General features: G+C 35.3%; 4 protein-coding genes across 9 annotated transcripts; 2 read left to right on the top strand and 2 right to left on the bottom strand.

Moving 5' to 3' along the window:
- Nucleotides 1-20: 20 nt before the first annotated feature.
- LOC125067763 (heterogeneous nuclear ribonucleoprotein M-like) lies at nt 21-6,472 on the bottom strand. 3 transcript variants are annotated; one of them, XR_007119743.1, is made up of 10 exons: nt 6,337-6,472; nt 5,983-6,175; nt 5,722-5,884; nt 5,251-5,353; nt 4,853-4,970; nt 4,617-4,763; nt 4,150-4,491; nt 3,430-3,964; nt 593-723; nt 21-280 (listed from the first exon to the last, which is right to left on the bottom strand). XR_007119743.1 is itself a non-coding variant. In XM_047676515.1 (10 exons), exons 2-8 carry the CDS (start codon nt 6,163-6,165, stop codon nt 3,440-3,442), a joined length of 1,581 nt encoding a protein of 526 aa, XP_047532471.1. In that variant the 5' UTR covers nt 6,166-6,175; nt 6,337-6,472; the 3' UTR covers nt 1,959-2,349; nt 3,092-3,101; nt 3,436-3,439. The 3 variants fall into 3 exon arrangements, 2 of the variants coding, with proteins under 2 accessions (XP_047532471.1, XP_047532472.1); XM_047676515.1 differs by lacking the exons at nt 21-280; nt 593-723 and adding exons at nt 1,959-2,349; nt 3,092-3,101 and having other exon boundaries at nt 3,436-3,964; XM_047676516.1 differs by lacking the exons at nt 21-280; nt 593-723 and adding an exon at nt 1,959-2,346.
- A 927-nt stretch (nt 6,473-7,399) lies between these two features.
- On the top strand, nt 7,400-13,899 carry LOC125067762 (integrator complex subunit 3 homolog). 3 transcript variants are annotated; one of them, XR_007119742.1, is made up of 6 exons: nt 7,400-7,617; nt 7,788-10,388; nt 10,495-10,620; nt 10,901-11,029; nt 11,111-11,247; nt 13,870-13,899. XR_007119742.1 is itself a non-coding variant. In XM_047676514.1 (6 exons), the coding sequence occupies exons 1-6, from the start codon at nt 7,543-7,545 to the stop codon at nt 11,174-11,176; spliced, it is 2,427 nt and encodes an 808-aa protein (XP_047532470.1). In that variant the 5' UTR covers nt 7,401-7,542; the 3' UTR covers nt 11,177-11,799. The 3 variants fall into 3 exon arrangements, 2 of the variants coding, with proteins under 2 accessions (XP_047532469.1, XP_047532470.1); XM_047676514.1 differs by lacking the exon at nt 13,870-13,899 and having other exon boundaries at nt 7,401-7,617; nt 7,788-8,057; nt 8,628-10,388; nt 11,111-11,799; XM_047676513.1 differs by lacking the exon at nt 13,870-13,899 and having other exon boundaries at nt 11,111-11,800.
- Nucleotides 12,471-14,258, bottom strand: LOC125067765 (hsp70-Hsp90 organizing protein 3-like). Its single transcript, XM_047676519.1, has 5 exons — nt 13,833-14,258; nt 13,593-13,746; nt 13,406-13,506; nt 13,164-13,287; nt 12,471-12,833 (listed from the first exon to the last, which is right to left on the bottom strand). Exons 1-5 carry the CDS (start codon nt 14,076-14,078, stop codon nt 12,736-12,738), a joined length of 723 nt encoding a protein of 240 aa, XP_047532475.1. The 5' UTR covers nt 14,079-14,258; the 3' UTR covers nt 12,471-12,735.
- A 263-nt stretch (nt 14,259-14,521) lies between these two features.
- Nucleotides 14,522-19,010, top strand: LOC125067764 (arrestin domain-containing protein 3). Of its 2 annotated transcripts, XM_047676517.1 has the most exons (9): nt 14,522-14,726; nt 14,884-15,039; nt 15,117-15,328; nt 15,485-15,667; nt 15,996-16,184; nt 16,340-16,540; nt 16,658-16,730; nt 16,879-17,031; nt 17,229-19,010. In XM_047676517.1, the coding sequence occupies exons 1-8, from the start codon at nt 14,612-14,614 to the stop codon at nt 17,025-17,027; spliced, it is 1,278 nt and encodes a 425-aa protein (XP_047532473.1). In that variant the 5' UTR covers nt 14,522-14,611; the 3' UTR covers nt 17,028-17,031; nt 17,229-19,010. The 2 variants fall into 2 exon arrangements, with proteins under 2 accessions (XP_047532473.1, XP_047532474.1); XM_047676518.1 differs by lacking the exons at nt 16,658-16,730; nt 16,879-17,031 and having other exon boundaries at nt 16,340-16,509; nt 17,471-19,010.
- The last annotated feature ends 5,362 nt before the right edge of the window (nt 19,011-24,372 follow it).

The raw sequence follows: 24,372 nt of genomic DNA, 5'->3' as shown, positions 1-24,372 counted from the left end.
TATCAGAGGGTAGTCGCATAGGACCCTCAGCGCACGCGATACCGGCCACGGCGGCGCTGGCCGCTCCATAAATTCATAAACTAAAGCCGCCGTCCGCGGCGTGAGTGGCGAGGGGCGCGTGTGTTTAAATGTTTATTCCGCCGAGCAGCTCGGACTCACCGCGGTGGTTGGGGGAGGTTGTTTCGTTTTGCATTGCGTAACTGTCCCATCCCATTAAACTCCATTCCGTATACCGTTGCTTTGCGTTAAAATGTCAGGACCTCGCCGTGGATGATTCGGGCTGAAAATGTTTTTCATCTTTTAAATATAAGTTTTAAATAACGAAAGAAAAACATATAATCGAGCTGAATGCCACCTACCAAATTTTCCTTTTACGCAAGGAGTACACGGAGTGGATTCGATAATGTTTTAAAAATGTGACTTGATTCTCTTATAGATGGCGGGATGATAAAAATAAATTAATTAGAAAACGAGTGAATCAAGAAAAATATATTATGCTTAATAATAGAAGTTAATTTAGATTTTATTGCTAATTCAGTGGACTTCTTTAATAGTAAGACTAATAATAATGAATAAAATAATACTAATTTACCTCGCATTGTACTTTTACGAACGTTCTTAAATTTCTGCCGGTCTGGGCAAGAACGATCGATCACTATGTGCCATTTAGTTCAACTTTACGGTTTAATAACGTTAGAAACCGTTTTCAAAATGGACGTTCATCTGAAAACCATGTTAGAATGTTAATAATGATAACGGGCTCGTTGTACATTTCAATAATAACCTAAAAATATTTCAAAAATTTTATGGCACCCATAATATTTTTATCTGAAAAAGAAACCACTGGACGTTACCATATATTCCCAAATCGCGTCGATATGACCCGGTGAGAGGAATACGACGCGTCGCAGACCAATCGACCCGTAACTTTGGGAGGTCGTCATCGTCTCTAAACAAGTTAGTACCCGACATTTTTGGCAAGAGAATAAACAATATGCGTATGACATCCATGCGTACCCAATGAAACAATATTTAATGTCTCCAAATTCGATGATTGAGAGTTGGGACACTTACCGTTGAAACGAAAAGTTTTCTCGAGACGAGTCGACGACGGTGCGTCATTCCATCTTCGAAATATTTTCAAAACGTTGGGATGGTCGACGATGCACCAGAACCTTAACTCACGCAAAATCAAACTAGATATCAATGAAGCACTGTCAGCCTCTTGCGACACGCGGTCGACAAATTCATATTCACTTTGCTATATTGTCTATACTTAAAAAAATATACTTTTGTGATTCTTAAATTCTTCTGAGCCGGAGAAATTCGTTCGACCACAAATTGTATCTTTCACTTATTTCTTGTACAAAAATTTTGGCAACTAATTATCAACCTTGTCAAAATTAGCCTTCCCTTGAAAAACCTTCAAAAACCTTAAAACATGTAAAAACTATCGAAATATCATTCTTACCCAAATGCAGGATCGATCGATAAAACTCGACATTTTACGCTGAATTCCTGTGATCAGATAGTCAGTTTACGTTATTTATTTACAACTATTCGACTACAATTTACCTTCACGACCGAGGCGTAAGTTTATCGCACTACTTTGGACTTCTGAATCGTTATTTATGTAAGAAAGAAAAGCATTTTTACATCAAATCTCCACGTGCGTGGAAGAACTGAATCCGCACCAAATCAGACATCACTAATAACGAATTTAAATAAATTGTTTAGTGATACGTGAAAGTACATTGCCGTGGATGTAACTAGTTGTATTTGGCGACAGACGTCACCACGAACGGCTATCTAATGAGCCACATACGGGTAACCGATGGGCAAAGCGTCAATGGTGAGAATAAGGTAACTTACCGAATATGCAGATCGAATATTTCATTCAATCTCATTCGAAATCATTTCTCTCTTCGATGACCATAACGAGGACCAATAATTCAAAGTATTAGCTATATTATTTTATTGAAGTTCAAATGAATGTACAGTTACACAAAAAATGTTACAAGTCGATAAGAAAATGTAATATCGGGCTTATAAAGTTCGCCAGCAAGGAAACAATTTTTTGGAACATCTCCAGAGAGTCGAGTGCACAACACTACGCTTTAAATGAGGCCGAAGCGCCCGCAGCCGCGGAGTCGGCCAATGGCGGTTCCGGGACGTTCGTTTGTTTGTAACAAGACATGACTTATTCTAAACTAGCCTAATTACAAATATTAGTCAAGAGTAAAGTTCGATCTAGAGGAAGCAGCCCCGACACGTTACGCAGCGGATGTACTAAGACGATGATGGAAACCGGCTTTCGACCAAGAGACCAACTTCAATATCACATCCCTGAAAACACAAAAACAATTTATTTTCCCACCACTCTTAAACAATATCCAAAGCACATCCTACGTTAATTATACAAACGGTTATACATCATTGAAAAAAGAATCGAGACCGTTTGGCAGACAGAATACCTTCCGCGTACCTTGCAAATCATTTTAATTTCCTACACCATCGTCGTATACAAAAATGAAATTTAGACCGAGCGACCTCAAAAGTTTAACAGCGGTTGCCAGTTGTCGGTCCTCGATACCAGAGTTGCGGGTTCGAATCCTGCTTTGACACATTCTTAATAGATTTTTTTAATAAAAAAATTATGATCAATAATTGACTTCGCGTTGCTGGATATCACAAAACAAATTTTTTATCACTACTAACTAGCGCATTGGAAAGATACCAAAGACAGCGACATTATAATAAGATGTAGGAGTAAAAATGCCCTTAAAAGCAATCCGAAGATAAACGAAGAAACATAAGCAATTAGTGAAGCTGTTACTGACGCAAGTGAGAGTCAGTACGACATCGTGACTAAACATATAACGGCCGACTAACGTTGGTCGGAAGCACTGGCGCCGCGCACGAATGGACTCGGCGTGCGGCGGACTTTATTAATAAAAACCATAACAGGTAAGTATAGTAGAAATATTTTGTATACGATTCAAATCTGTCAAACGAATAATTCAATTCTGGTTTCTTGTGTAACTACGCAATTTGGTACCGACGATCGACCTGCAAGGATGTACGACGTATGGGCGGAGGGGGGGGAAGGACATATGTCGATGTACAAGCGCACTTGTTATTATATTAAGGATTGCGGGACTATTATTATTATTATTAGTATACGCAACTTACAATATTATTTTATGTAGGAAGGATCCTCAGCTGTTTTTATTTAGAAGTTTAATTGCTCTTTTAGTAATATTCGACAAATATTTGAATCTTGGACAGAACTTCAATGAAACGATATAACTTTTGCCAGTAGATAGTCATTCGGTTGGGCATTATAAACTCTTGCTCTACCAAGGACACAGGGACACACGATCCCCTGGAAGTGTTTTGTCCGGCGAAACAGAACAGCAAGGCACTCACTCCCGGCGCCTCAGAAGAAGCGCACGTCGATGGTGCGGCCGTCGATGCGCGTGCGGTCGAACATCTTGACGGCGCGCTCGGCGTCCCAGTCCTTGTGGAAGCGCACGATGGCGGTGTCGGCCGCCGTCATCTCGGCGAACTTCACGTCGCCGCACTCGCTGAACTTCTCGCGGATCAGCTGCCACGTCACCGTGGGCGGCAGGTTGCTGATGATCACCATGTCGGACTGCTTCTCCCGCCCGCCCTGCTGGGCGCCGGAGTCGCGGCCATAGCCCTGGCCGGCGACGGACACTCCCCCCAGTTGGCGGTTGGTGCCGGAGAGGGGACCGCTGCTCATGGTGGGGTTCGGTCCTAGGACGTTATTGCCGAGGCCGGAGTTGCCGAGGACGTTGGCGCTCAGGTCCGCAGTGGTGAGCCCCAGGCTGTTCGTGTTGTTGGCCTGAGCCTGGCTCAGCACGGTCGCCAGGTCGTTGGCCGTCAGGCCCTGCTGCAGGAGCTGGTTCTGCAGGGCTCCTAGCCCAGTGAGACCTAGAGCCTAAAAATTGCTGACTTCAGTTTTTGGGTCATTCGTTACTAATAGTTAAACATCATTCTTTTGTTTAATGCAAAACAGTTAGACAATTTTTAGGAAAAATAGATACAACCAATTGTGCTGAGTTTGTATTGAGGCAACTTAACCAAAATATGAGAAATATCCTATATTTTACATTAAAATCTTACCTGCAATCCTAAACTTCCACCTAGTGCTGCATTAGTACCCAATGGATTAGCAGATAGACCAGTTCCTAGACCATTTAGAGCAACATTAGTAGTAGGTACAGCTCCTAAAACTCCAGCACCAATTGTTGAACCAGCATTTGTCATATTTAAATTATTTGGAGCTGAATTTTGTGGCAAATTCCTGGCTACATCCCTTAGGGGTTCTCCATTCGGTCCGAGCCCCACACCAATACTTTTGAGTCCTTCAGGTAGTCTGAGATCAGTCTTGTCAGACACACCTCTATCCATGCGAACAGTCATTCTGCGATCGTATAGCATTTGTTTGTCAAACATTGATATTGCCTGAAACAAATTGAAATGGAAACATGTGTACTGATCATACACAAAAACATTTTTATTTTGTTTATAGGGGAAAGATCTACCAAGGAAACAGAATTTAAGAATACTTTTTCAAAAAAGTGATTTACCTGTACAGCTTCAACGGGATGGTCATATTCAATTACTGCAAATCCTCGACTGTTACCATCTTTATCAACCGCCAAATCTATATTACGTACTTTCCCTGCCATTTTAAAAACCTCCTTTATTTTCGCTCGGTCTGCTTTGTAGTCCAACTACAACAATATCCTTATTTAGAACTGATTGCAATTATATACATAGCTAATAATATTTCTATAACATAATTACGTATATAGATACTCACATTTGCAACAAATACTTTCTTTACTAATGGTGGTTGTACATTGATTGATTCCAAAAATTGCAAGCTAAGACCATATGTGTTGTAATTTTCAGGTTCCCTTGGTTTATTTTGGCCCCAACTGGAGTATAAAATAAATAACATTAATTGTTTTAATTTATTTTCCTAGGTCATGAACTGTGCTGATGAAATGAATTGTAAAAGTGTCTACATTTGCCCACTTGATTTGCAGCATAATTCATGGCCAGCTATAACTTTTTTTTTAACAACCTATATTATCTTCTACTACATTTCAAAGTTTTCAATGCTGCAGCATCTGTGGCTTGCTGTGATGTAGACATTAAACAGCATTAGTTGATACACCATATAAATCTCCTCACTAATATTACAACATATCATACCCATCTTTATCTTCTCTCATGTTTCTTCCTCCTCCACCACTGCCGCCACCGCCGCCACCACCACCACCTGATCTTGAAGTATTCAATCTGTTTCTTTCACTACCTAGAAACAAATGAAATTACATTTAAATATAAAACAATAAAAAACGAGTATTTAGCCAGTATTTACCCAGTATGCAGATATAACTTCTATTGGGACAACACTACTAAGAAAACAACTTTGAAATTTTTATTTTCTGAATGTAGGAAGATATTGCAGGCATGAATAAGGAATTTTAACTTTTGCCATCCATGCACTTAAACCATAATATTTAACATCTCTTATTGTAACATAATTACATGGGCCCTGGCCTGTAATTACACTGGCAAACTCATCCTTTCTTTCAAATTAACTCAACAATACAAAATATGGTAGATACAAGGCTTAGGTCTAATACAATAATAACAATATATATAAAGTAAAAGAAGTACCAGTTTCCTCCTTCAATACAAGTTTTCTGCCGTTAAGTTCATATCTGTGCATTACAAATAGAGCCTTCTTCATAGCTTCTGAATTAATAAACTCAACTACACCACATCCTCTAGGCTTTCCATTTTCATCATTAAATAGTTCGACATACGCAACATCTCCAACCTGGAAATTTGATAAATATAAAATGTACCGTATCCATTGCAGCTTTCCATGTTCTAAAGTAATTTCAGAATGCGCTATGCGTATATTTCATGACAAACCTTTTCTTTGAACAAATCCTTCAATTCTGTCCAGCGAAACTCGTAAGGAATATTTGATACAAACAAACGTTTTCCTTCCGATCTATCTCGATCGTTGGATCGGTCTCTTGGAGCGTCTGAAAACCTTGACGGTCTATCACCCCGCCTCGAGCGATCTCGGTCCTTTTCTCTTTGATTGTCCATTTTCTGTTTTCTATATATTTATAAATAAAAAATAAAAAGCTTCTCTGATATAATTTACTCTAAATATTAATAAAATGTAGTAATAAAGCCGGTAAACATCAATACCGGTTAATGACAGGGCCAAACCACGTTTAACAACTTCTAACAAGAACTAAATAAAAAGATATTTACCTTCTTTTACGAGTAATAAATTTGCTAACGGTAAGAGCACAAAAACTGTTTTTTTTACAAATCTAACAAAATTTTTATCAGTTCAACGGGCAAACAACTTCCATCAAACTATAAGTTTGAATCAAAATGGCGTCGAAGTATAACTATAAACTAATTACAAACATGATTTCATTTATGTAAAAAGTACAGATAAAAAATAAAACTCAAATATTCTGAATCCAACATTATGGCTTTAATTATTATATAATCGGGTATTAACTAGAAACATTTATGAACTTATATTTTTTTATGAGATTTAAAAAATTGAAATTATTACAAAAGTTCACTAAAACATCGTTTTTATTTGTTTTAATTACAAGTAGAATATAGTTGTCTAATAGCTTAATTACAAAATACCTTTTTACAAAATTCCGACTTCGCTTAGGTAAAATAAGGACTTTACCCAATAACTCTAAAAAAACAACATTTTATTAAATGTCATAGAGTATTTATATTAATAACTATACCTGAAGGGTATTAGATACTATAGCAGACTTCAGCCACACATATAATTGATATTACATTTAAAATGTACATGTTTATATTAACAGTTAATAATTATATAATAGGCTGGCATTTATGCACTGAAACTTATATTTATCGAAATATTAAAAAAAACATAAGTTCTGCGTAAATCCGAAAATAAATAACTCCGATCCCGGTTGATAAATCCGAGAATTAAATTAAACTCTTTAATATCTCTATCGTGCCAATATATAATTGGCACGATAGAGTTACACAAATCTCAATTTCATTGTGATAAAAATTTGAAATAAATTTATTATAAAGCTATATTACTATTAATTATAATTTAAATTCATGTTTTATTTCCAACTTTAGGAAAACAACTATTGATAAACATATTTTGCAATTGATCTTCCTTCTAACTGATAAGCCTTACAATTTGTTAATATTCCAAATAAAGAAATTATAATATTATCTTTGAAATAATCGAATAAATTGCTACGTGCAAGTTGCAACCCTAAAAGCAAACATAGCGGGAGTCAAGACTGAAGACAGTCATTGCACGCATGTACACATTTACGAAGTACTTATACATTATATTATCTGTGATTGTATTGCTTATGTATATTTTTCGTCTACGATAGCCATGCAGGCCATCTCTGTTATATTTTTATTTAATTAAATAGTATAAAAATACCAATAATGGAACAGACAAAAGCTAATTCGCCTAGGCTTTTTGTGTGCACCGCTATAGAAAACAAGGATGAAATAGAAGAGGTATTGTGCACAATTTCATAGTTTCCAACAAAGAATCATTTAGTCGGCCATGTAAAATCATATTTTTCTTATTGTATCGTTGGCGGCGCTGCTGTCTGTGGCGCGAAATTTCAATCTATGAAGTATTTTGAAAGTTTAAATAAACTTTTTTATTTATTTTTTACTTTCAGAGATATGAAAGGGCTTATAACTTTTTTCAATCACTCGTGGCGGACTGCAGTGAAAAAGAAGCTCATGACGCCCTTAATAACGCTGTATGTAAAAATCATGAAGACGTGTCACTTGGAATGCTCATGTCCATACTCACAGAACCCCACAATGCGACGAAATGTTACCGGGACCTTACCCTCGTCACTCGAGATGGACTAACATGTGTACTTAACAACTTATCTAACTTGATTTTGGAGAGGTATTTAAAATTCCAAGATACTACTCGTAATCAATTGTTATGGCTTTTGAAAGAAATGATACGGAATGCAGTGAACGGTGTTGATAGTGTTTGTTGGAACTTGATGCGGTATGCTTCTGGTGGAGATGTTACTCCTAAAAATATTTTCTTAGTAGAATCTCTTTTAGATATTTTTATTGACAATCGAATGTGGCTGGATAAATATCCTGTACTTGTGTGTATGGTAGTGTATACATATTTAAGGTTGATAGAAGATCACAATATTCCACAGTTAATGACACTAAGGCAAAGGGAAGTCAATTTTGTTATTGCTCTCATTCGTGAGCACTTTAATGAAGTCTTAACACTTGGAAGAGACTTAGTACGACTGTTACAAAATGTTGCTCGAATTCCTGAATTCAACCAACTATGGCAAGACATTTTGATAAACCCCAAAACATTATCACCTACATTCACGAATGTCATGCAACTCCTTCAAATTAGGACTTCGAGGAGATATTTACAATCCAGATTAACACCTGAAATGGAACGAAAGTTAGTCTTCTTGACGTCTCAAGTTCGATTTGGTCATCATAAAAAGTACCAAGAGTGGTTTCAAAGGCAATATTTAGCTACACCAGAATCTCAGACACTCAGGAGTGATATGATACGCTTCATAGTGGGAGTCATACATCCAACCAATGAGCTACTTTGTTCAGATATAATTCCAAGATGGGCTGTTATAGGATGGCTCTTAACTACCTGCACATCAAATGTTGCAGCATCAAATGCAAAATTGGCTTTATTTTATGATTGGCTTTTCTATGACCCTGAAAAAGATAATATTATGAACATAGAACCAGCTATACTAGTAATGCATCATTCAATGAGATCACATCCCGCAGTTACAGCAACTTTACTGGATTTTCTGTGTCGTATCATTCCCAACTTTTATCCTCCTTTTGCTGACAAAGTTAAACAAGGGATATTTAATTCATTACAACAAATAATCGAAAAAAGAGTTTTACCAAATTTGCAACCTTTATTTGATTCGCCTAAGTTAGACAGAGAATTACGCACAACAGTGAGAGATACTTTTAAAGAATTTTGTAGTAATGGAAATGGAGAAGGCGTATCTGGTATTCGAGAAGATGGAAATGATGATTTACCACGAGGTGGTCCAGATGAACCAGCCTTTTCTGATGACGAAGATGAACCTCAACCAATTATAGCAGAGGACACCGATGACGACGATTTGCCACTATCTGAAGTACGAGCGCGTGAAAGACCTGAATTAGCAGCTGCTCTTCCACTTATATTACGACCATTTGCGGAAACGTTATTAGATGATCGATCATCTTCTGCGGCCACTGCACTGCTCAATGCCTGTACAACTCCCATGCCAACGCCGATTGCTCTCGCCGATTTATTTGCGGCGACTTTACAGGACGCGTCACCTTTACGAATAACCCGCAATCCTTCTCCATCAGAACTAGAACAGACACTGAACTCCCCTATATTCTCATTGTTTAATTGTCTCCATAGCAGTGATGTGACTGAGGTGAAACGTAAACTGATCTTAGAGACATTAAAGGAAATTTATGTACAGAGTTCTGTTCAGAATGTAGGTTATTGTTTATTATTTTATTTAAAAGTTTGTTTTGAAAGGGAACGACGGGCTGAACGTGATCCAGTAAAAAAAAGGAATGTCAAATTTAAAGCTGATGTATATAAAGATTATTGTAGTTTTTTAGAGTTAAAAATAGCAGAGAGCTTGGCAGACGATTTTGAAAAGTGTCAAGAGAGTGATGCCAATGTACTTGTGTGGTTAATACCAGATGTTTACAGAGAATTTAAGGATCAGGTTCAAAATCACATCAGATTATTGCACATTATTGTTTCTACATTAGATGCAGGACAGTTGCAGCGTCTTGTGTGCCTCACATTACAGGGAAATTTGATGATGTTCAAATCTGATGATATAACAACAATGCTTTCTACAAGTCTGAGTTGGGAGACATTTGAACAATATTGCCTATGGCAACTCTTGACGGCTCATGAAATATCAGTAGAAGATGTATTACCTATTATTCCTAAATTGTCATATAAGGATCATGCAGAAGCTTTGACATCAGTACTATTAATGTTGAAGCAGGAGCGACCCACTGGAGATGTTCTGAGACAAATGTTTTGCAGACCTGTTGATGAAGAGGATACATTTGTTGTCTCAACTGTGATGTACTGGTGTCAGGACTATGAAGATAAGGTTGCAGATTTGCTAGCAGTACTATTAAGCACGAGGTATCCAGGCACCAGTCCCAATAAGAGAAAACGACCTGGAAAACACAACATTCCACCCAATGCACCACCATCTGCAGAACTAGTGAGTTCATCATTTTATACCTAAGTCACTGTAAACTGGCCACTGATAAGCTATCTACCTAAATATATAAATAGTCTCTATATTTAATTTGTTATTTTCCTTTTAGGTTTTAGGTCATTTAGAACAAATAAGAATATGCTGTGTTGATCAAGATGATATGTCAATTTTTAACATGGAATGTTTGCAGAAAGCCTTACAACAGTCACAGTCAAATAGTAGTGATAGTTTAAAGGTTAGTAAGTTGTTATCTTAATGACCACATACTGTTGTTGAATATAAGAAATAAAATATTTTTTGGCATTAAATAGTAGTTTAGACATAAAAGTAAAGTAACAAAAATGTGTTCTTTCAAATTAAATTCAAGAAAAACATCTGTTCAGTTCTATTTTGATATTGTTCTAAAAACAACTTCACTTCCATCCACCAACTTAAGCAATATATATATTTGTAGTATATCATTATTCCTAATAATAAAATTAACAAATAGCTCAATATGATGTGATTTGTTACAGAGACAATATAATGAACTATTTTTATTAGCATGGGAGGATGAACTTCCAATTTCCAGAAGAGCTAGAAAACTAGTTTCGAACTCATTGCCAATTAACCCTAACTTACATTCATCAAATGAAGATAGTGAGGTGAGTCAACGCATCGTATTTTAGTAGCTCTGTTTTGAAGTAATACATGAACAACTTATTCATCATAACTTTTGTTTTCAGGAAGAAGAAATCGTAAAACCGAAACAAGCGAAACGTCGAAAGAAGGCTATATCAGATAGCGATTGACATATCTCATCGAAAAAATATGGTAATTTTAAACACCAAAGTGCAACTCAACAATACAATAAATATAAATATGATTAATACATAAAAATTGTTTGTTACCTTATGTTTCCCAGGGATGCGATTCTAAGAATACTATTCTTACTATTGTCATATTATTTTGCTTAGATAATTTTATGTAAACTACATAATATTACTATGTAATATTACTGTTATTTTTGAAATTATAATTTGCCACAATTAAGTGTTATGTTAATAAAGTATAGGAACATAATTTTATTAGTTATATCTAATGTTTTAAAAAAATGAAAGGTGTCCAAAAAATATCAAGATTAAATTTGTATACTCATTGATTTACCATTGAATAAATGCACAACTATAGAGAATTCTGGTGATGGACAACGTTATTTTAAGTACTTCCGTTGTAAATTCTGTAGTAATAGTATAAAAAATACACTATTGTTATACTTTGTTTAGCCACACATACTATCTATGTTGGACTTATTTTAATTATAAGGTATGTGACCAAGAATTATATTCAAAAGATATATTGTATTGATGCAATTTTCTAAATACATTTTACACTAGGATCAATAAAGTATTGCCCCTAAAAGAATTTTCATTTAATAAATGAACCTTCATTTAATAACTGCAGTACAAATTTTATTGTTTTAATTATGCTCTGATCATAAAGAATCCCTTATTACGTCATCTCTAAGATTATTGTTTTAATAAAACTAAACGAATTCACCAATTATTTCTACAAACATCCTAGTGATATTACCTAAGTCTTCGATTTTAATATTCTAATAAATATATACATAAAAAATCTGTACTCTTTGAAGTCGATTAAGAAATGAATATTGATTGTAGATATTGTAAAAAATACTTTACTTAAAAAGGAGTCTTATTAACATATTAGTTGTATGACTTGTTTTGTAAAATATGTATCATGACCATTTCATTAATTACTTTGCATTCTGGTAAAGTGTCTATGGCTGTTTTAATTATTTTATATCAATTTTTGTAGTGTACATTGAAAATGACATTAATTTTATACGATTATTACGACTTTTTTAAAATTATATTTTAAGGTCTTTCAAAATTATCTAAGACCTAAATAAATTTGTATCTTTTGTTTATTTTTGTTACATTTGTGTGATTTTCGTAGAATTGTAGCACATACTTTAATTGAAACATCTTTGAAGAATTTCTTTTCAGATGACATAAAATAACCAAATTAACATTTAGGATAAAACAGACAAAAGTTTGACTGGAACAAAAACACAATTTTTAGTCACAATATTTTTTAATAATACAATACATTCAAATTCAACAAATAATAAGTCTGTCCTGGTTTTTAAGTAAGTACCTTAATATTATGTGTAGAAATTTAAATGGAATAAAAGTATTTTGTATAATTTTACTTAATCAAACAACTTTACAATATATCTAATGTGATAGAAAATCTAATCAAAACATCTTAATTTCTTATCCTATTCCACACCACAATATAATATACCAAAACCACCATAAAAAAGGACAATTTTGAATAAGTTCAACTAATTTTTTCCCTGTTTGTACCTTTGCCTCGCTTGAGCTTTACTGTATTTAGTTTTCTTTTCTGGCATGGCCTCTTTTTCATTAGTGTCATTTGAAACTGAAATAATACAAAAATAACATACAATAAGTCTCAAGAGTCTAACTTTAAACTGAAGGAAATTATGCCACTTCATTATATTTCATTTAAATGTTTGCCATTATAATTAATAAGTTGTTATTACTTTCATAAAAATTTTTTTGGTAACTTTGGAACCTTAAATTTGACAACTTGATGTGGCTTGGTGATACAACATCAAGTGTATTAATATACTCAGTAACCTGTCTCAATAACAAAGTTTACTTTTATCTAATTGGACTTTTGGTTTGACTATGTTAAATCTATTATTATTTAAAAAAATCTATATAGTATATGTATAATAATACAAACCTAAGTCTGGTGGTGGTTGCAAGGACTTCCCGGCACTCCATGCACTCATTAATGTAGAAGTCTTCCCAATAGTCCAACCTAAGCCCGCCAGTGCTATTGAAAATGCCACCATACTAAGAGGTTGCTGAAAATGGAAATATTTTTGGTTTTAATTTTAATAATTGGAATATAAATTTATACCGAAGACATTGACATCCAACTTTAGCTTTGTTATAAAATGTCTTAGATACAATTGAACTCACTGATAATGTAGGATTTGCTGTCAAGGAGTAGTCTAATACTACTATACTAATACCAATAATAAATCCAATACATGTGCAGATCCAGATAGTGTTTTGGTTACCTAAAAAAAAAAACATTTAAGTCATTATTTTTTCATATACAATCATTGAGTTTACAGATTTTTGTTTTGAAACAAAAGTATATTGCCTTTTAATTTATTTTTTTGCATATCAGTTATGTTTTTAATGGATTCCATTAATTTTGGATTGTGAGGTTCCAACTGCAGTGCTCTAGTATATGAAATAATTGCTTCATCATACAATCCACTGGCAGCTTCAACTTCAGCACGCCTAAAGTAGCCCTGAAATATATTTTATTCCAATTATAATAATAATTGCTTATAATATATACGTATACGTTTATATTCTGTACAATAAGTTTTGTTACCTTTGCCCACTGGGGCTGTAATCTAACAGTTTCATTTGCGTCCTGTAGGGATAAATAATGTTGATCTAGCTTCAAAAACGCAAACGATCTATTACTATATAAGACGTAATTATTAGGATCCATTTTAATTGCTTGAGTGTAATGTAAAACAGCTTCAATATATTTCCCATCCTTAACACATTCGTTCCCTTTAGTCTTCAGTTCTTCAATATTTACGGGTTGAGTACCTCTTTTTGATTCGTCCATTTTAAGCAATGTTCATTAATATTTATAAATTCAGACTTTCAGCAATACTATACACTCACACGTGACATGTTTTTAATTAAATAAAAAGTTACTTTAAGTCTTCATGTGATAATAAAATAAAAATGTAGCGTGAAGCGTCTCATGAAGTCAAGCTCAAGTCTCTCAAGTTGCAGCTGTCAGCTATCATTTAAACGTCATCTGTCAAAAAGAAATCATATGTTCGGTTTGGATGGACAATAAAAAAGATAAATATGATTGTACTTTATAAATATTTTTTTAAAAGTCACAACCTATTGCTACTACGTTCCATCTCTATTTCTAATTTATGATTAATTTTTGAGGTGACAGCTTTCAACGTGCAACATCATCGAAATTTATAAAATTAAAGGTATATAATATGTCAAATAATCAAATTGTCAAAGTCAAAAAGGTAGTAAGTATTAAGTAGCAAATTAGCGATAGTCTGATATTGACATTTTGCAATAGTAGTACCTATTTTATTAATTTAAGAATACTGTTTACTAATATTCATAATGGGTTTAAAAGAAGCTGCTATATATTTAGATAATCAGTTCAATACATATTACGCGGGCCAAACTGTTAACGGAAGGATAGAATATGTTTTTGACAGTCCAAAAAAAGTTAGAGGTGAGTATAAGCCTATTTAAAAATAATGATTGCCTCTAAAGAATGACTCATAGTTTGCTAAAAAAATAATACTGTACCTCGTTTACATTTGATTAGTGTAATCTGAGATCACCTATTTTATTAATACCACGAAACTTTTCTTATTGTTTGTTACTAGGAGTACACGTAAAGTTTAAGGGCGAGGCTCATACCGAATGGAGTGAAAGTAAACAAGAAGAGGATGCAGAAGGCAAGACACAATCCACTGATACTCTTCATACAGGAAATGAGGAATACTTTCAAATATCATATTATTTATTGGGTAGCAGTTCAGGTAAAGGAACTCCTAATTTTGAAGATTATAAAGTCTTTTACCAAACTTTGATCTCAGTATTTACAATTATTGAACAGGTAATGAGATAGAGATCCCTGCGGGCAAGCAGGTGTACAACTTCACATGCGCTTTACCACCCGTCCTGCCGTCCTCCTTTGAGGGCCAGTATGGCTTTGTTAGATACACGGTGAAAGTAACTCTGGACAGGCCATGGAAATTCGATCAGGAAACTAAAATGGCATTTACAGTCATCAATGCTTTGGATTTAAATCTTAATCCATCTTACAGAGTAAGAGATTATTAACTTTAGATTTTATGCAACATTACTTTTTTAAAATATATTATAAATTATTGTTTACCAAAAAATTATTTCATTAAAAAATTTGATATAATAATGATTTGGTGAGTTCATTGAAAAATTAAGATAATTTATATATTTTTTCAGGAGCCCATTCATTTTCAAATGGAAAAAACATTCTGTTGTTTCTGCTGTGCTTCCCCACCACTCTCAGTAGACGTGAGGGCGCCTGTGTCAGGATACTGTCCTGGACAAGTGATTCCAATTACAATAGATATTGAAAACAAGAGCAATGTGCAATTGCATCTTGTTAAGGTTTTCTTGCGAAAAGTAAGTTATGTATATTCTGAGTACATTTAATGATTATAATTATATTGCATCCCATAGAGAATGTTCACACTGTAAACTTTATTTAATATAACAGTTTTTATTTTTGGTTTTCCTCTTAATTTTTGTGCTTAAAATACCATAAAACAGAGGTTTGAAATGCACTAAATGATTTTAATGACACAATATTATAAGGAAATGATAACAATAAAGAGTATTGTGAATTATATATGAATTGTTTTGGTGATTTTGAAAAAAATTATGATCTCATGCCAATGAAAAGTTATGAAGTAATTTCAATTTGTGGCTAAAATTGCACTTTATGACTTAGGTGGTGACATACAGAGCAACATCTCCGTCTACAGTGACCAAGAAGGCTAAGGATGTAATTTTAACAATCCAGGAAGGCCCAGCCCCGGCTGGTTCAACTAAACACTGGAATATTTCCATGGAAGTACCTCCGATACCTCCTTCGAATTTGGTCAATTGCAATATTATTGACTTAGATTACGATCTAAAGGTATGATTTTATGCTATCTTAAGTGATAATATAATTCTCCCATCCCCTCATGTTCTCCTACATCGGCCCCTTCAAACAAATTTACAGTGACAAGTAAGATATGCCATTATAGTCCTTTTAAAAATAATTATGATTCCTATGTAATTGATTTCAAGGTGGAGTGTGTCGTACCCACGACACACATCAATATGAAAGACCGCAAGTATATAACTATTGGGACGGTCCCATTGGTGGGGATGGCCGGTCAAGCGGTACCACAGCCGTCGGCGCCCACGATGCCCAGCGACGGCCAACCTTCCCCCACCCAACCCGCCGTGCTGCCCGTGACGCCTGGACAACCCGCACAACCTGGAAATGTAAGTTATTGTTGCAGCTTGATTGCGTTCTTGTTGTGCTTTTAGAGAAACCCTTCAGTTAGTGGACTCATATAACCTGTTAGCCACAGTGTAAACTTAACGTTTTCATACGCGCAGACGGCGGGTGGCTGGGCGCTCCCCGGGCAGCCCGCGCAGCCCCCGCCCTACCAGTCGCTGTACCCCACGCTCAGTGAGTCAAACATTTGTGTATATTGAGCTATATAATTCTACAGTGTATATAGATATATGTAGCAATGATTAAATCGCGTCCTTGTATACAATCTCGCTGTTAATTATAAAATATAATGTAGTGTCACTGTGAATGCTTGACATTGCAGCGGAACCGGTTTACAAAGTGTCTCCATACCAAGCGCGAACGATCCAGGACCGCGGCGAGAGCAGCGAGATGGGCATAGCGGGCCCCCCTCGGTTCGCGCCCTTCTACCCCACGTATGCGGCCGTGCAGCCCCCTCCCCTCCCGCAGTAGGCTGGCGCGATGCGATGGAAATTGTGAATCTTTTTTATTCTTCTAAATTTCTTTAATCTTTACGGTCACCCTAAATTCTAACATAAAAACAGAAACATACACTCGTTAAAGCAAAAATACATTTTGCTTCGTAAAAAGTGTTTAAGGAAACAATAGATCCTGAAAATATTTTAAATTTCATGACATTTTTTTTATATACAGATTATTGTAATTAAGTAATAAAAAACGACTTGTCCTTCACTGATACGAAATAAAATTTGTTAAAGAATAGAAATGAGAAAGATGTTACCTATCTATAATCATCTACAGAAGTGATTCAACGAAGTTACCTCAAGATCCTTTTCTTACTCACAAGTTACTCTACTCGTTCTCAAACGATGGTTCATGACGCGTTATATTTTGTATTGTAACTACGACCTCACTTATAACCGCCGCTCCGCCGCGACGTCGGCCGCCAGCGGGCCTTTAGTTAAACAATGACTTCTCTCATCTCTCATCAAATATATAACCTTCGAGAGAAGAAGACACAGCCTAGCTTAACCTCTAAAACACCACCTTTTTATTAAACACTAGTTTTCGGCCTTGGCTGCGCTCGCGTATAAGAGTGGTCGTCAGTGGGGCTATTACTTTTTTATTCCTTTCATCTGTGGGGCTATAACGGTTAGAGCATAGCGACTGTTTCTCTTAAATATTTGTTACAGATTGTTATATGTTGCAGTCGATGAATGAGTATTATGGAGTATTATGCTACTGCATAGGTCCAAAATACTGATTTATAATATTTTGATTTAATTGATATGAATAAATATTTGTTAGCAACAATGTTCAATTCACTTCAGTGGTTTGGTCGTGTTAGAGTAACAGACAGACACACAGACAGTTACTTTCGCATTTATAATATTAGTATATATAAAGCCATTGTAAGCTTCAATTAAAATATTAACGTCGATGTTAAAGCAATAGTGGTCCACACTGTTTGTATGTCTATATATACGGTATACCTGTTTTATATAAAAAAAAAAATGTGAATCTTCTGGGTAAATCTCATTTTGTAGTAAATTAAAAACAAAAAAAAAATTACATACTTGTATTTATATTTAGGTTTTAAGATTTGTTTAAATGTTTTATTTCATAAAATCATCATTAATTTTCCTCCTAACATACCACTATGTTTTACTTAAATTACACATTTGGTGGTGGTGATATCTTTGATTTGATGTATTTATTACGATGAATATAAAGGACACAATGTTAAAAATGCCAGAGCTTATGTCAATTGTAAGGCTTTAAATGTATAGAACTCCAAACTGCCTGTTTTTTAAAAGTATATGTGACAACCGCATGGTAATTTATTCTTATTAAAATTACTATTAAATGTATTGTTACTGAAATTGTTTTAAATTAATGAAGTTTAAGTAAACGCACAGTTCGCAAATATATACGTCTAGATGTTTATACTTTATTGGTATAAAATAGTATAGAGAGTAATTATGGTATATTAAGTAATTTTGATGTGCTTTCGTTCTTTAGTATATATTAATGTTTTATTATAGTTATATTAATGTTTTCGTCCAGATTTTTGATGTGTTAACGTTACGTTTTATGATTTCGGATATTTTATTAACCAATATATACTTTAAGACTTAATTTTCAATATTAATATTCACAATTGTGAGAGTAAAGAGACATTTAGATATGTCTAAATAAGGTTTGCTCATTACTTTTGTAATGTATGGCTCGAACTTTATTTATTAGAGAAGCTTTTTTATGATAATTATCTTATCTGATTATGCGATTTATGAATGTCCTGTATTCGTGATTATTTATACATTTTTATATTGCAGGCTGTGTTGCTAGTATCGTCATTTTAACTCGATTCACTGAAAATCTCATTTTTTTAAATATATTTTATGTCAACGGCCTCAGTATTAGCATTTTACAAAATTTATTAATCTGTTATAAATAAATTATAATACCTTTTTAGTGTTTTTTTATTTAACCCCTCGCCTATGGAAAACAAAAGAAGAGTTTTATATTACAAGGCTTTTTATTTTTTTATAAAGAACTAGCTATTGCTCGTGGCTTTGCTCGCGTGGAAGTTGAATATATTTATTTACAGATTAACTTAGGTATTACGTAACTGTATGACCTGTTTGTATGTATTTCACCTCTTAGGGTAGAATATTTAGAAAAGCTTAAATATATATCTTCTAATTTTTTTATCAGTAGCCCAAAAATAAAGTTTCATGCTAGTAACTTAAAAAATTGACGGACATCCAGACTAGTTTAGTCTGGAAGTCCACCCTTATACGAAATGTCTACCCATTTTTAATCAGTACCTCAAAAAACCCGGCCGGCAGCCACGCGTCTGAGTGGCGGCATGCTGAGTAGCATAGCTGTTGATAACATTTTGATATATCGAAATTTCTATATTAGATATTATTTCGAAATATAGTTATTTATTGAAAATAATAATAATTACAGTTAAAACTTAGTTGTTTTAATTGGTTCGAGTGTCTTAGAACGTTAAGCACAGAACCAGTTAAAACAAAAGAAAAACAATATTGGATTGTATGTGTGCGTGTGTGTATGAGTGCTAGACTGTGTTGTATCTCTCGACTCCCGAACGAACTCATCCGGTGCGCGTGATTGCTCTAAAGAGTTTTTATTCTTTGTCAGCTCTTTGCCTGCTTGCTTTTATTTATTTTGCGAGTATATATATATAGCAAAATATATTAGGTATTGTGCTAAGTGATTTAATATTAGATAAAAATAGTTTCTTAAATTCTTTTAAATGAGTCAGTTGATAGATATTCCTAGGTAGGAAGTGGTAATCAGAATGTTATCAGCACCACACGATACACTTCAATATATCGTATCAGTCTGGTGGCATTGTTTTATTTGTGCATAATAATTTAAATAAGATTACCAATTCGCTAATGTTAATACGAATGATGTACTCATCATAGTCAATAAAATATAATTTTTATAGTACTAGAGCTGCTGATTGAGACTACTATAAACTGACCAGAGCCAAATGTGTAAAAACTTATTGCGTATAAAACTTTTAAAAAAGAATTTCCTGTGGATCGATACTTTTTTATATCACATCCCAATTACAACGTATACGGTACAGGACACAGGTTTGAAACGATGTATGTACATATATATTCGATGTATAAAGGGATAGGATGTTTTGTATGGTGATGAAAAAATGCGATATTATATGTGTATCTAAAACACACAGCATTGTTTGAAGAAGCATCCATAAATCTTACCATAAACAATTAAAAAATAGAAGTTCATCTTAACTCTCTTTCCGTCCTTTGTTATATTTCTCTTTCACACACAGCAGAGCGCGCCATTTTGTTTCAAATTTGCGCGCCACTGACATTGTCAAATCATAGCGTTTGTAAATCTTGCCGCGTAAACTTTTAAAATTTTTCTATCGACTTTTAGAAGTTCAAAAATTAAATAATATAGTGAATTTTTGTTAAAAACGTGCTTGCACAGCATTAAGGAAACCATTTAAAAATGAGTGTCGTAAACGGTAAAGGTAAGGGTAAGGATATGACGGATGCCGCTGCTTCGGATGGAGAGCGGTCGTCTCGACAAGTATCCGAGGTGTCCAGCGATCAAACCTCCTCCACCTAATAAGCGACGTAAGTATAAACACCGTGGGTCGGACCCGCGAGTTGATTCACTAGTTAATCAGGTAGATTACATTTCAGGCTACTTAACTCAGTTGCCTCATTATATTGTGGCCCTGACTCAAGATTCGCAAGTAAATAATATGAATCCCAGTAGTGTGGAGAGAACAGATGTTCCTGCGAGTGAATTTTTAGTAAATCCTTGTCCTGTTATTAATAAGTTACAGATGGGGGATATAAATACAGAGTTTGATGAGAAGAGGGTTATTCCCATAGCTATTAAGGAACGTTTAGATGAAGTTACACATTTACAACATTTTGACACTCAGGCTTGGAAGGGAATTCGCTATAAATCAACATTACAATCTTTTGCTGCTTCTCCAGGTTTTGTTGCATTAAAGGTTAATGAGGAACTTTGTCATTTTAACAAGACTAAGGATTATTTAGAATCAGCTGAGAATATGTTAGCCGGCTTAACTAATGCAGAGCTGGAACAGAGGGAAATTTTAAAGAGTAGCTTACAAGATATTGTTAATTGGGCTGCTTCAAATCCAAGAGATTTAAATGCTACATTACTCTTTGATAAAGTATCAACACGGTTTGGTCCAGGTTCATCCTTACATAAATGCTCTGAAAAGATTATGCAAATCATTTGTGGCAGGCGAGGTGAATGCATTGAAATAAGAAGAGAGAGAATTTTAAAAGAAATTAGTAATATTAACCTGCGATCAACTCTAAGAAACATTCCACCAAGCTCAGAACATTTATTTAGTAGAGAAGCCTTGCAACCTTTAATTCAGTCCTTAGGTGGTTCACAAACATGGCTTAACATGCCAAGCTATTTAAAAAGAAAAACCAACAACACATGATCGTCCATCCACTAGTTACAAATATGATAATAAATCACAAATTCAAAATACAAATAGAAACTTTAAGACCAGTAAGAAGATGAGGAATAATAATAATAATTTTCGTTCATTTAAGAAACAATCTAACTTTCGAAACAACAATAAAGAAAGTGCTACCAACTTTACCAGGAAACAGAAATGACATTATAAGGACTCAGAGGGTGTTTCTAGGGGGATGTTTGCAACAGGCAGTTCAAAGATGGCAAGCTTTGGGTGCAAACCAATTTATTATAAATATAATTACCAGAGGCCGCATACCTTTCAAATTGAAGGCCCCTCTTCAGTACCCAACAGTCAAATTATTAAAGAAATTTGCAACAAAGATATCCACAAATATGACTACAATAGTTCAGGACCTAAAAGACAAGGGAATTTTAGAAACACCAAGGATATTGAATACGGGTTTTCTATCCAAGATGTTTTTGCTAAGAAAATCAGATGGTGGGCTCCGTCCAATATTCGATCTAAGAGGGCTCAACCGATATATTGCTACAAAGCATTTCCACTTGGTATCTCAGATGGATGTTATAGACTTGCTACAGAAGAACGACTGGATGGTCAAGATAGATTTACAACAAGCCTATTTCCACCTACCAATAGCAGAATCACACCGAAGATTTCTTCGAGTTTACTACAACAACGAAGTCCTACAGCTAACAGCTCTACCCTTTGGCCTTTCTTCTGCCCCCCGAACATTTGCAGGCTTATCAAACTGGATCGCAGAGATCCTGCGAACAAGAGGTATCAGACTAATGGTCTATCTGGACGATTTTCTTTTAGTCAGCCAGGACAGAAGCTTATTGGTGAACCAAGTCACAGAGACCATAAGCATTCTCGAGAGTCTAGGGTGGCATATCAATTTTCAAAAATCCCTGATAACACCTGTTCAGCAACTCGAATACCTAGGAATTTTATGGAACACTTACAACTTTACAATGGCCCTACCTCAGATGAAGGTAACAAAGATTCAATCTGTAATCCAAAGAATTCTAAGGGCGGGCTGCTGCGCTCTTCGACAGACACAGAGTCTGCTAGGCCTCTTAAACTTCGCAAATATGACCATTCCCCGTGGACGCCTACACTGTCGGCGAATACAGAGGTTTTTAAAGATTTTTCCTCAACACAATTTACGACAAAAGTTAAATGTTCCACCTCTTGTGAAGCAGGAGTTAACCTGGTGGCTCGAAGCCATAGGCCACAGTTGTGTGGATCTGGACCAGAGGGAGATCACTCATTTCTTAACCACAGATGCAGCGGATGCAGGCTGGGGTGCTCAATTAAACGAGATTTGTCTGTCAGGGAAATGGTTGCGACACCAGAAGTCTTGGCATTCAAACGTCAAAGAGATGTTTGCAGTGTACTGCGCGATAAATTCACGACAAGTGAATCTAAGAGGGGCGCACATTTTAGTTTAGTCAGACAACAGGACTCTGGTGGCGCATATAAGAAACGAAGGAGGCACGCGCTCTCTAGCCTTATTAGAGTTGACCATAAAGCTAATGGAGTTGGCCGAGCGGCTCCACATAAAAATTTCGGCGGCGTACCTCCCGGGGAGGTACAACGGCATAGCCGACCGCCTTTCAAGGAATCGACCAGTGTGGCATTTGTTGCCCTCGGCCTCGGAGGCCGTATTCAGAATATGGGGCGTCCCCGAAGTCGACTTATTCGCGTCCCAAGACAGCGCAGTCGTAAAACGGTACGTAACCTGGGACTCCAGAGATGGTTGCGCCTTATTCTGCGACGCATTCAGTCGACAATGGAACTACGATTTGGCTTGGGTGTTTCCACCACCAAGTCTAATGCCAAGGGTGTTGCGTCACCTAAACACGGCCAGGGGGACATTTATAATAATAGCACCACAGTGGACACAATGTTTTTGGCTGACAGACTTACGAGCCAATGGGGCCCCCATATAAATAAATTGGCGAATAGACTTAGCTCTGCAGCCTATGCGGTAAAAAAAATTAGACTTTTGACTGATGTGGATACGGCACGCCTTGTGTACTTCAGTTATTTCCATAGTATAATGTCGTATGGCATCCTACTCTGGGGTAATGCAGCTGACATTAATACTATTTTTGTACTGCAGAAGAGGGCTATTCGTGCAATTTATAACCTGGTCCCAAAAGATTCGTTAAGAGGTAAATTTAAAGAAATTAAAATAATGACTGTCGCTTCTCAATTTGTTTTTGATAATGTTATGTATGTACGCAAAAACATAAATGATTTTCCCAGAAATTGTGACGTACATTCTATTAACACTAGAAACAAGAATAAACTTGTTACTCCAAGTACCCGATTACACAGGGTTAGTAACTCTTTTTTGGGGCAATGTATACGTTTTTACAACAGGATCTCAGAAAACGTTCAAAATTATTCAATTATAAAATTCAAAAGAGTCGTTAAAGAGCGTTTGTGTGCTAAAGGATATACAACACTAATGACTTTTTAGTTGACTGCACACCTTGGGAATGAAATGATCGCCTCCAGGCTGTTTCAAACAACTAATATATACTTATCATTGTACCTACATGGAAAATGGTTAAAAAAAATGAAAAAATATATATCCCGCTGAGTTTCTTTCGCCGGTTCTTCTCAGGTCCGAGGTGCTAAATTCCGAACCGGTGGTAGATTTTTGACAATCAATAAGCAAGTGCAAACACTTCTATATTGAATAAAGATTTTTGACTTTTGACTTTGACTTTGAGCACGAACTCTGGCAGAACCATTGGTGATACCAGACCTACATCATTATTTAATAGATCTGACAACGGGGAAGAACCCACC

Source organism: Vanessa atalanta, chromosome 12 (assembly GCF_905147765.1).
Source record: "Vanessa atalanta chromosome 12, ilVanAtal1.2, whole genome shotgun sequence".
In the NCBI taxonomy this organism is placed as follows: Eukaryota; Metazoa; Arthropoda; class Insecta; order Lepidoptera; family Nymphalidae; genus Vanessa; species Vanessa atalanta.
Note: the sequence above shows the minus strand (reverse complement) of the source record. Positions and strands in the feature narration are given on the sequence as shown.

Coding starts and splice junctions, on each gene's coding strand:
- LOC125067765 (XM_047676519.1), bottom strand. CDS start 14,078: ATGGACGAATCAAAAAGAGGTACTCAACCCGTAAATATTGAAGAACTG. Junction 13,507..13,592: donor GCAAAAAAATAAATTAAAAG/GCAATATACTTT, acceptor TTTTTTTTTTAG/GTAACCAAAACACTATCTGG. Junction 12,834..13,163: donor GCAACCACCACCAGACTTAG/GTTTGTATTATT, acceptor GTATTATTTCAG/TTTCAAATGACACTAATGAA.
- LOC125067764 (XM_047676517.1), top strand. CDS start 14,612: ATGGGTTTAAAAGAAGCTGCTATATATTTAGATAATCAGTTCAATACA. Junction 14,727..14,883: donor CAGTCCAAAAAAAGTTAGAG/GTGAGTATAAGC, acceptor GTTTGTTACTAG/GAGTACACGTAAAGTTTAAG. Junction 16,541..16,657: donor AACCCGCACAACCTGGAAAT/GTAAGTTATTGT, acceptor TCATACGCGCAG/ACGGCGGGTGGCTGGGCGCT.
- LOC125067762 (XM_047676513.1), top strand. CDS start 7,543: ATGGAACAGACAAAAGCTAATTCGCCTAGGCTTTTTGTGTGCACCGCT. Junction 10,389..10,494: donor CACCACCATCTGCAGAACTA/GTGAGTTCATCA, acceptor TTTTCCTTTTAG/GTTTTAGGTCATTTAGAACA. Junction 11,030..11,110: donor CATCAAATGAAGATAGTGAG/GTGAGTCAACGC, acceptor TTTTGTTTTCAG/GAAGAAGAAATCGTAAAACC.
- LOC125067763 (XM_047676516.1), bottom strand. CDS start 6,165: ATGGACAATCAAAGAGAAAAGGACCGAGATCGCTCGAGGCGGGGTGAT. Junction 5,354..5,721: donor TGTATTGAAGGAGGAAACTG/GTACTTCTTTTA, acceptor ATTTGTTTCTAG/GTAGTGAAAGAAACAGATTG. Junction 3,965..4,149: donor GTGGAAGTTTAGGATTGCAG/GTAAGATTTTAA, acceptor AGCAATTTTTAG/GCTCTAGGTCTCACTGGGCT.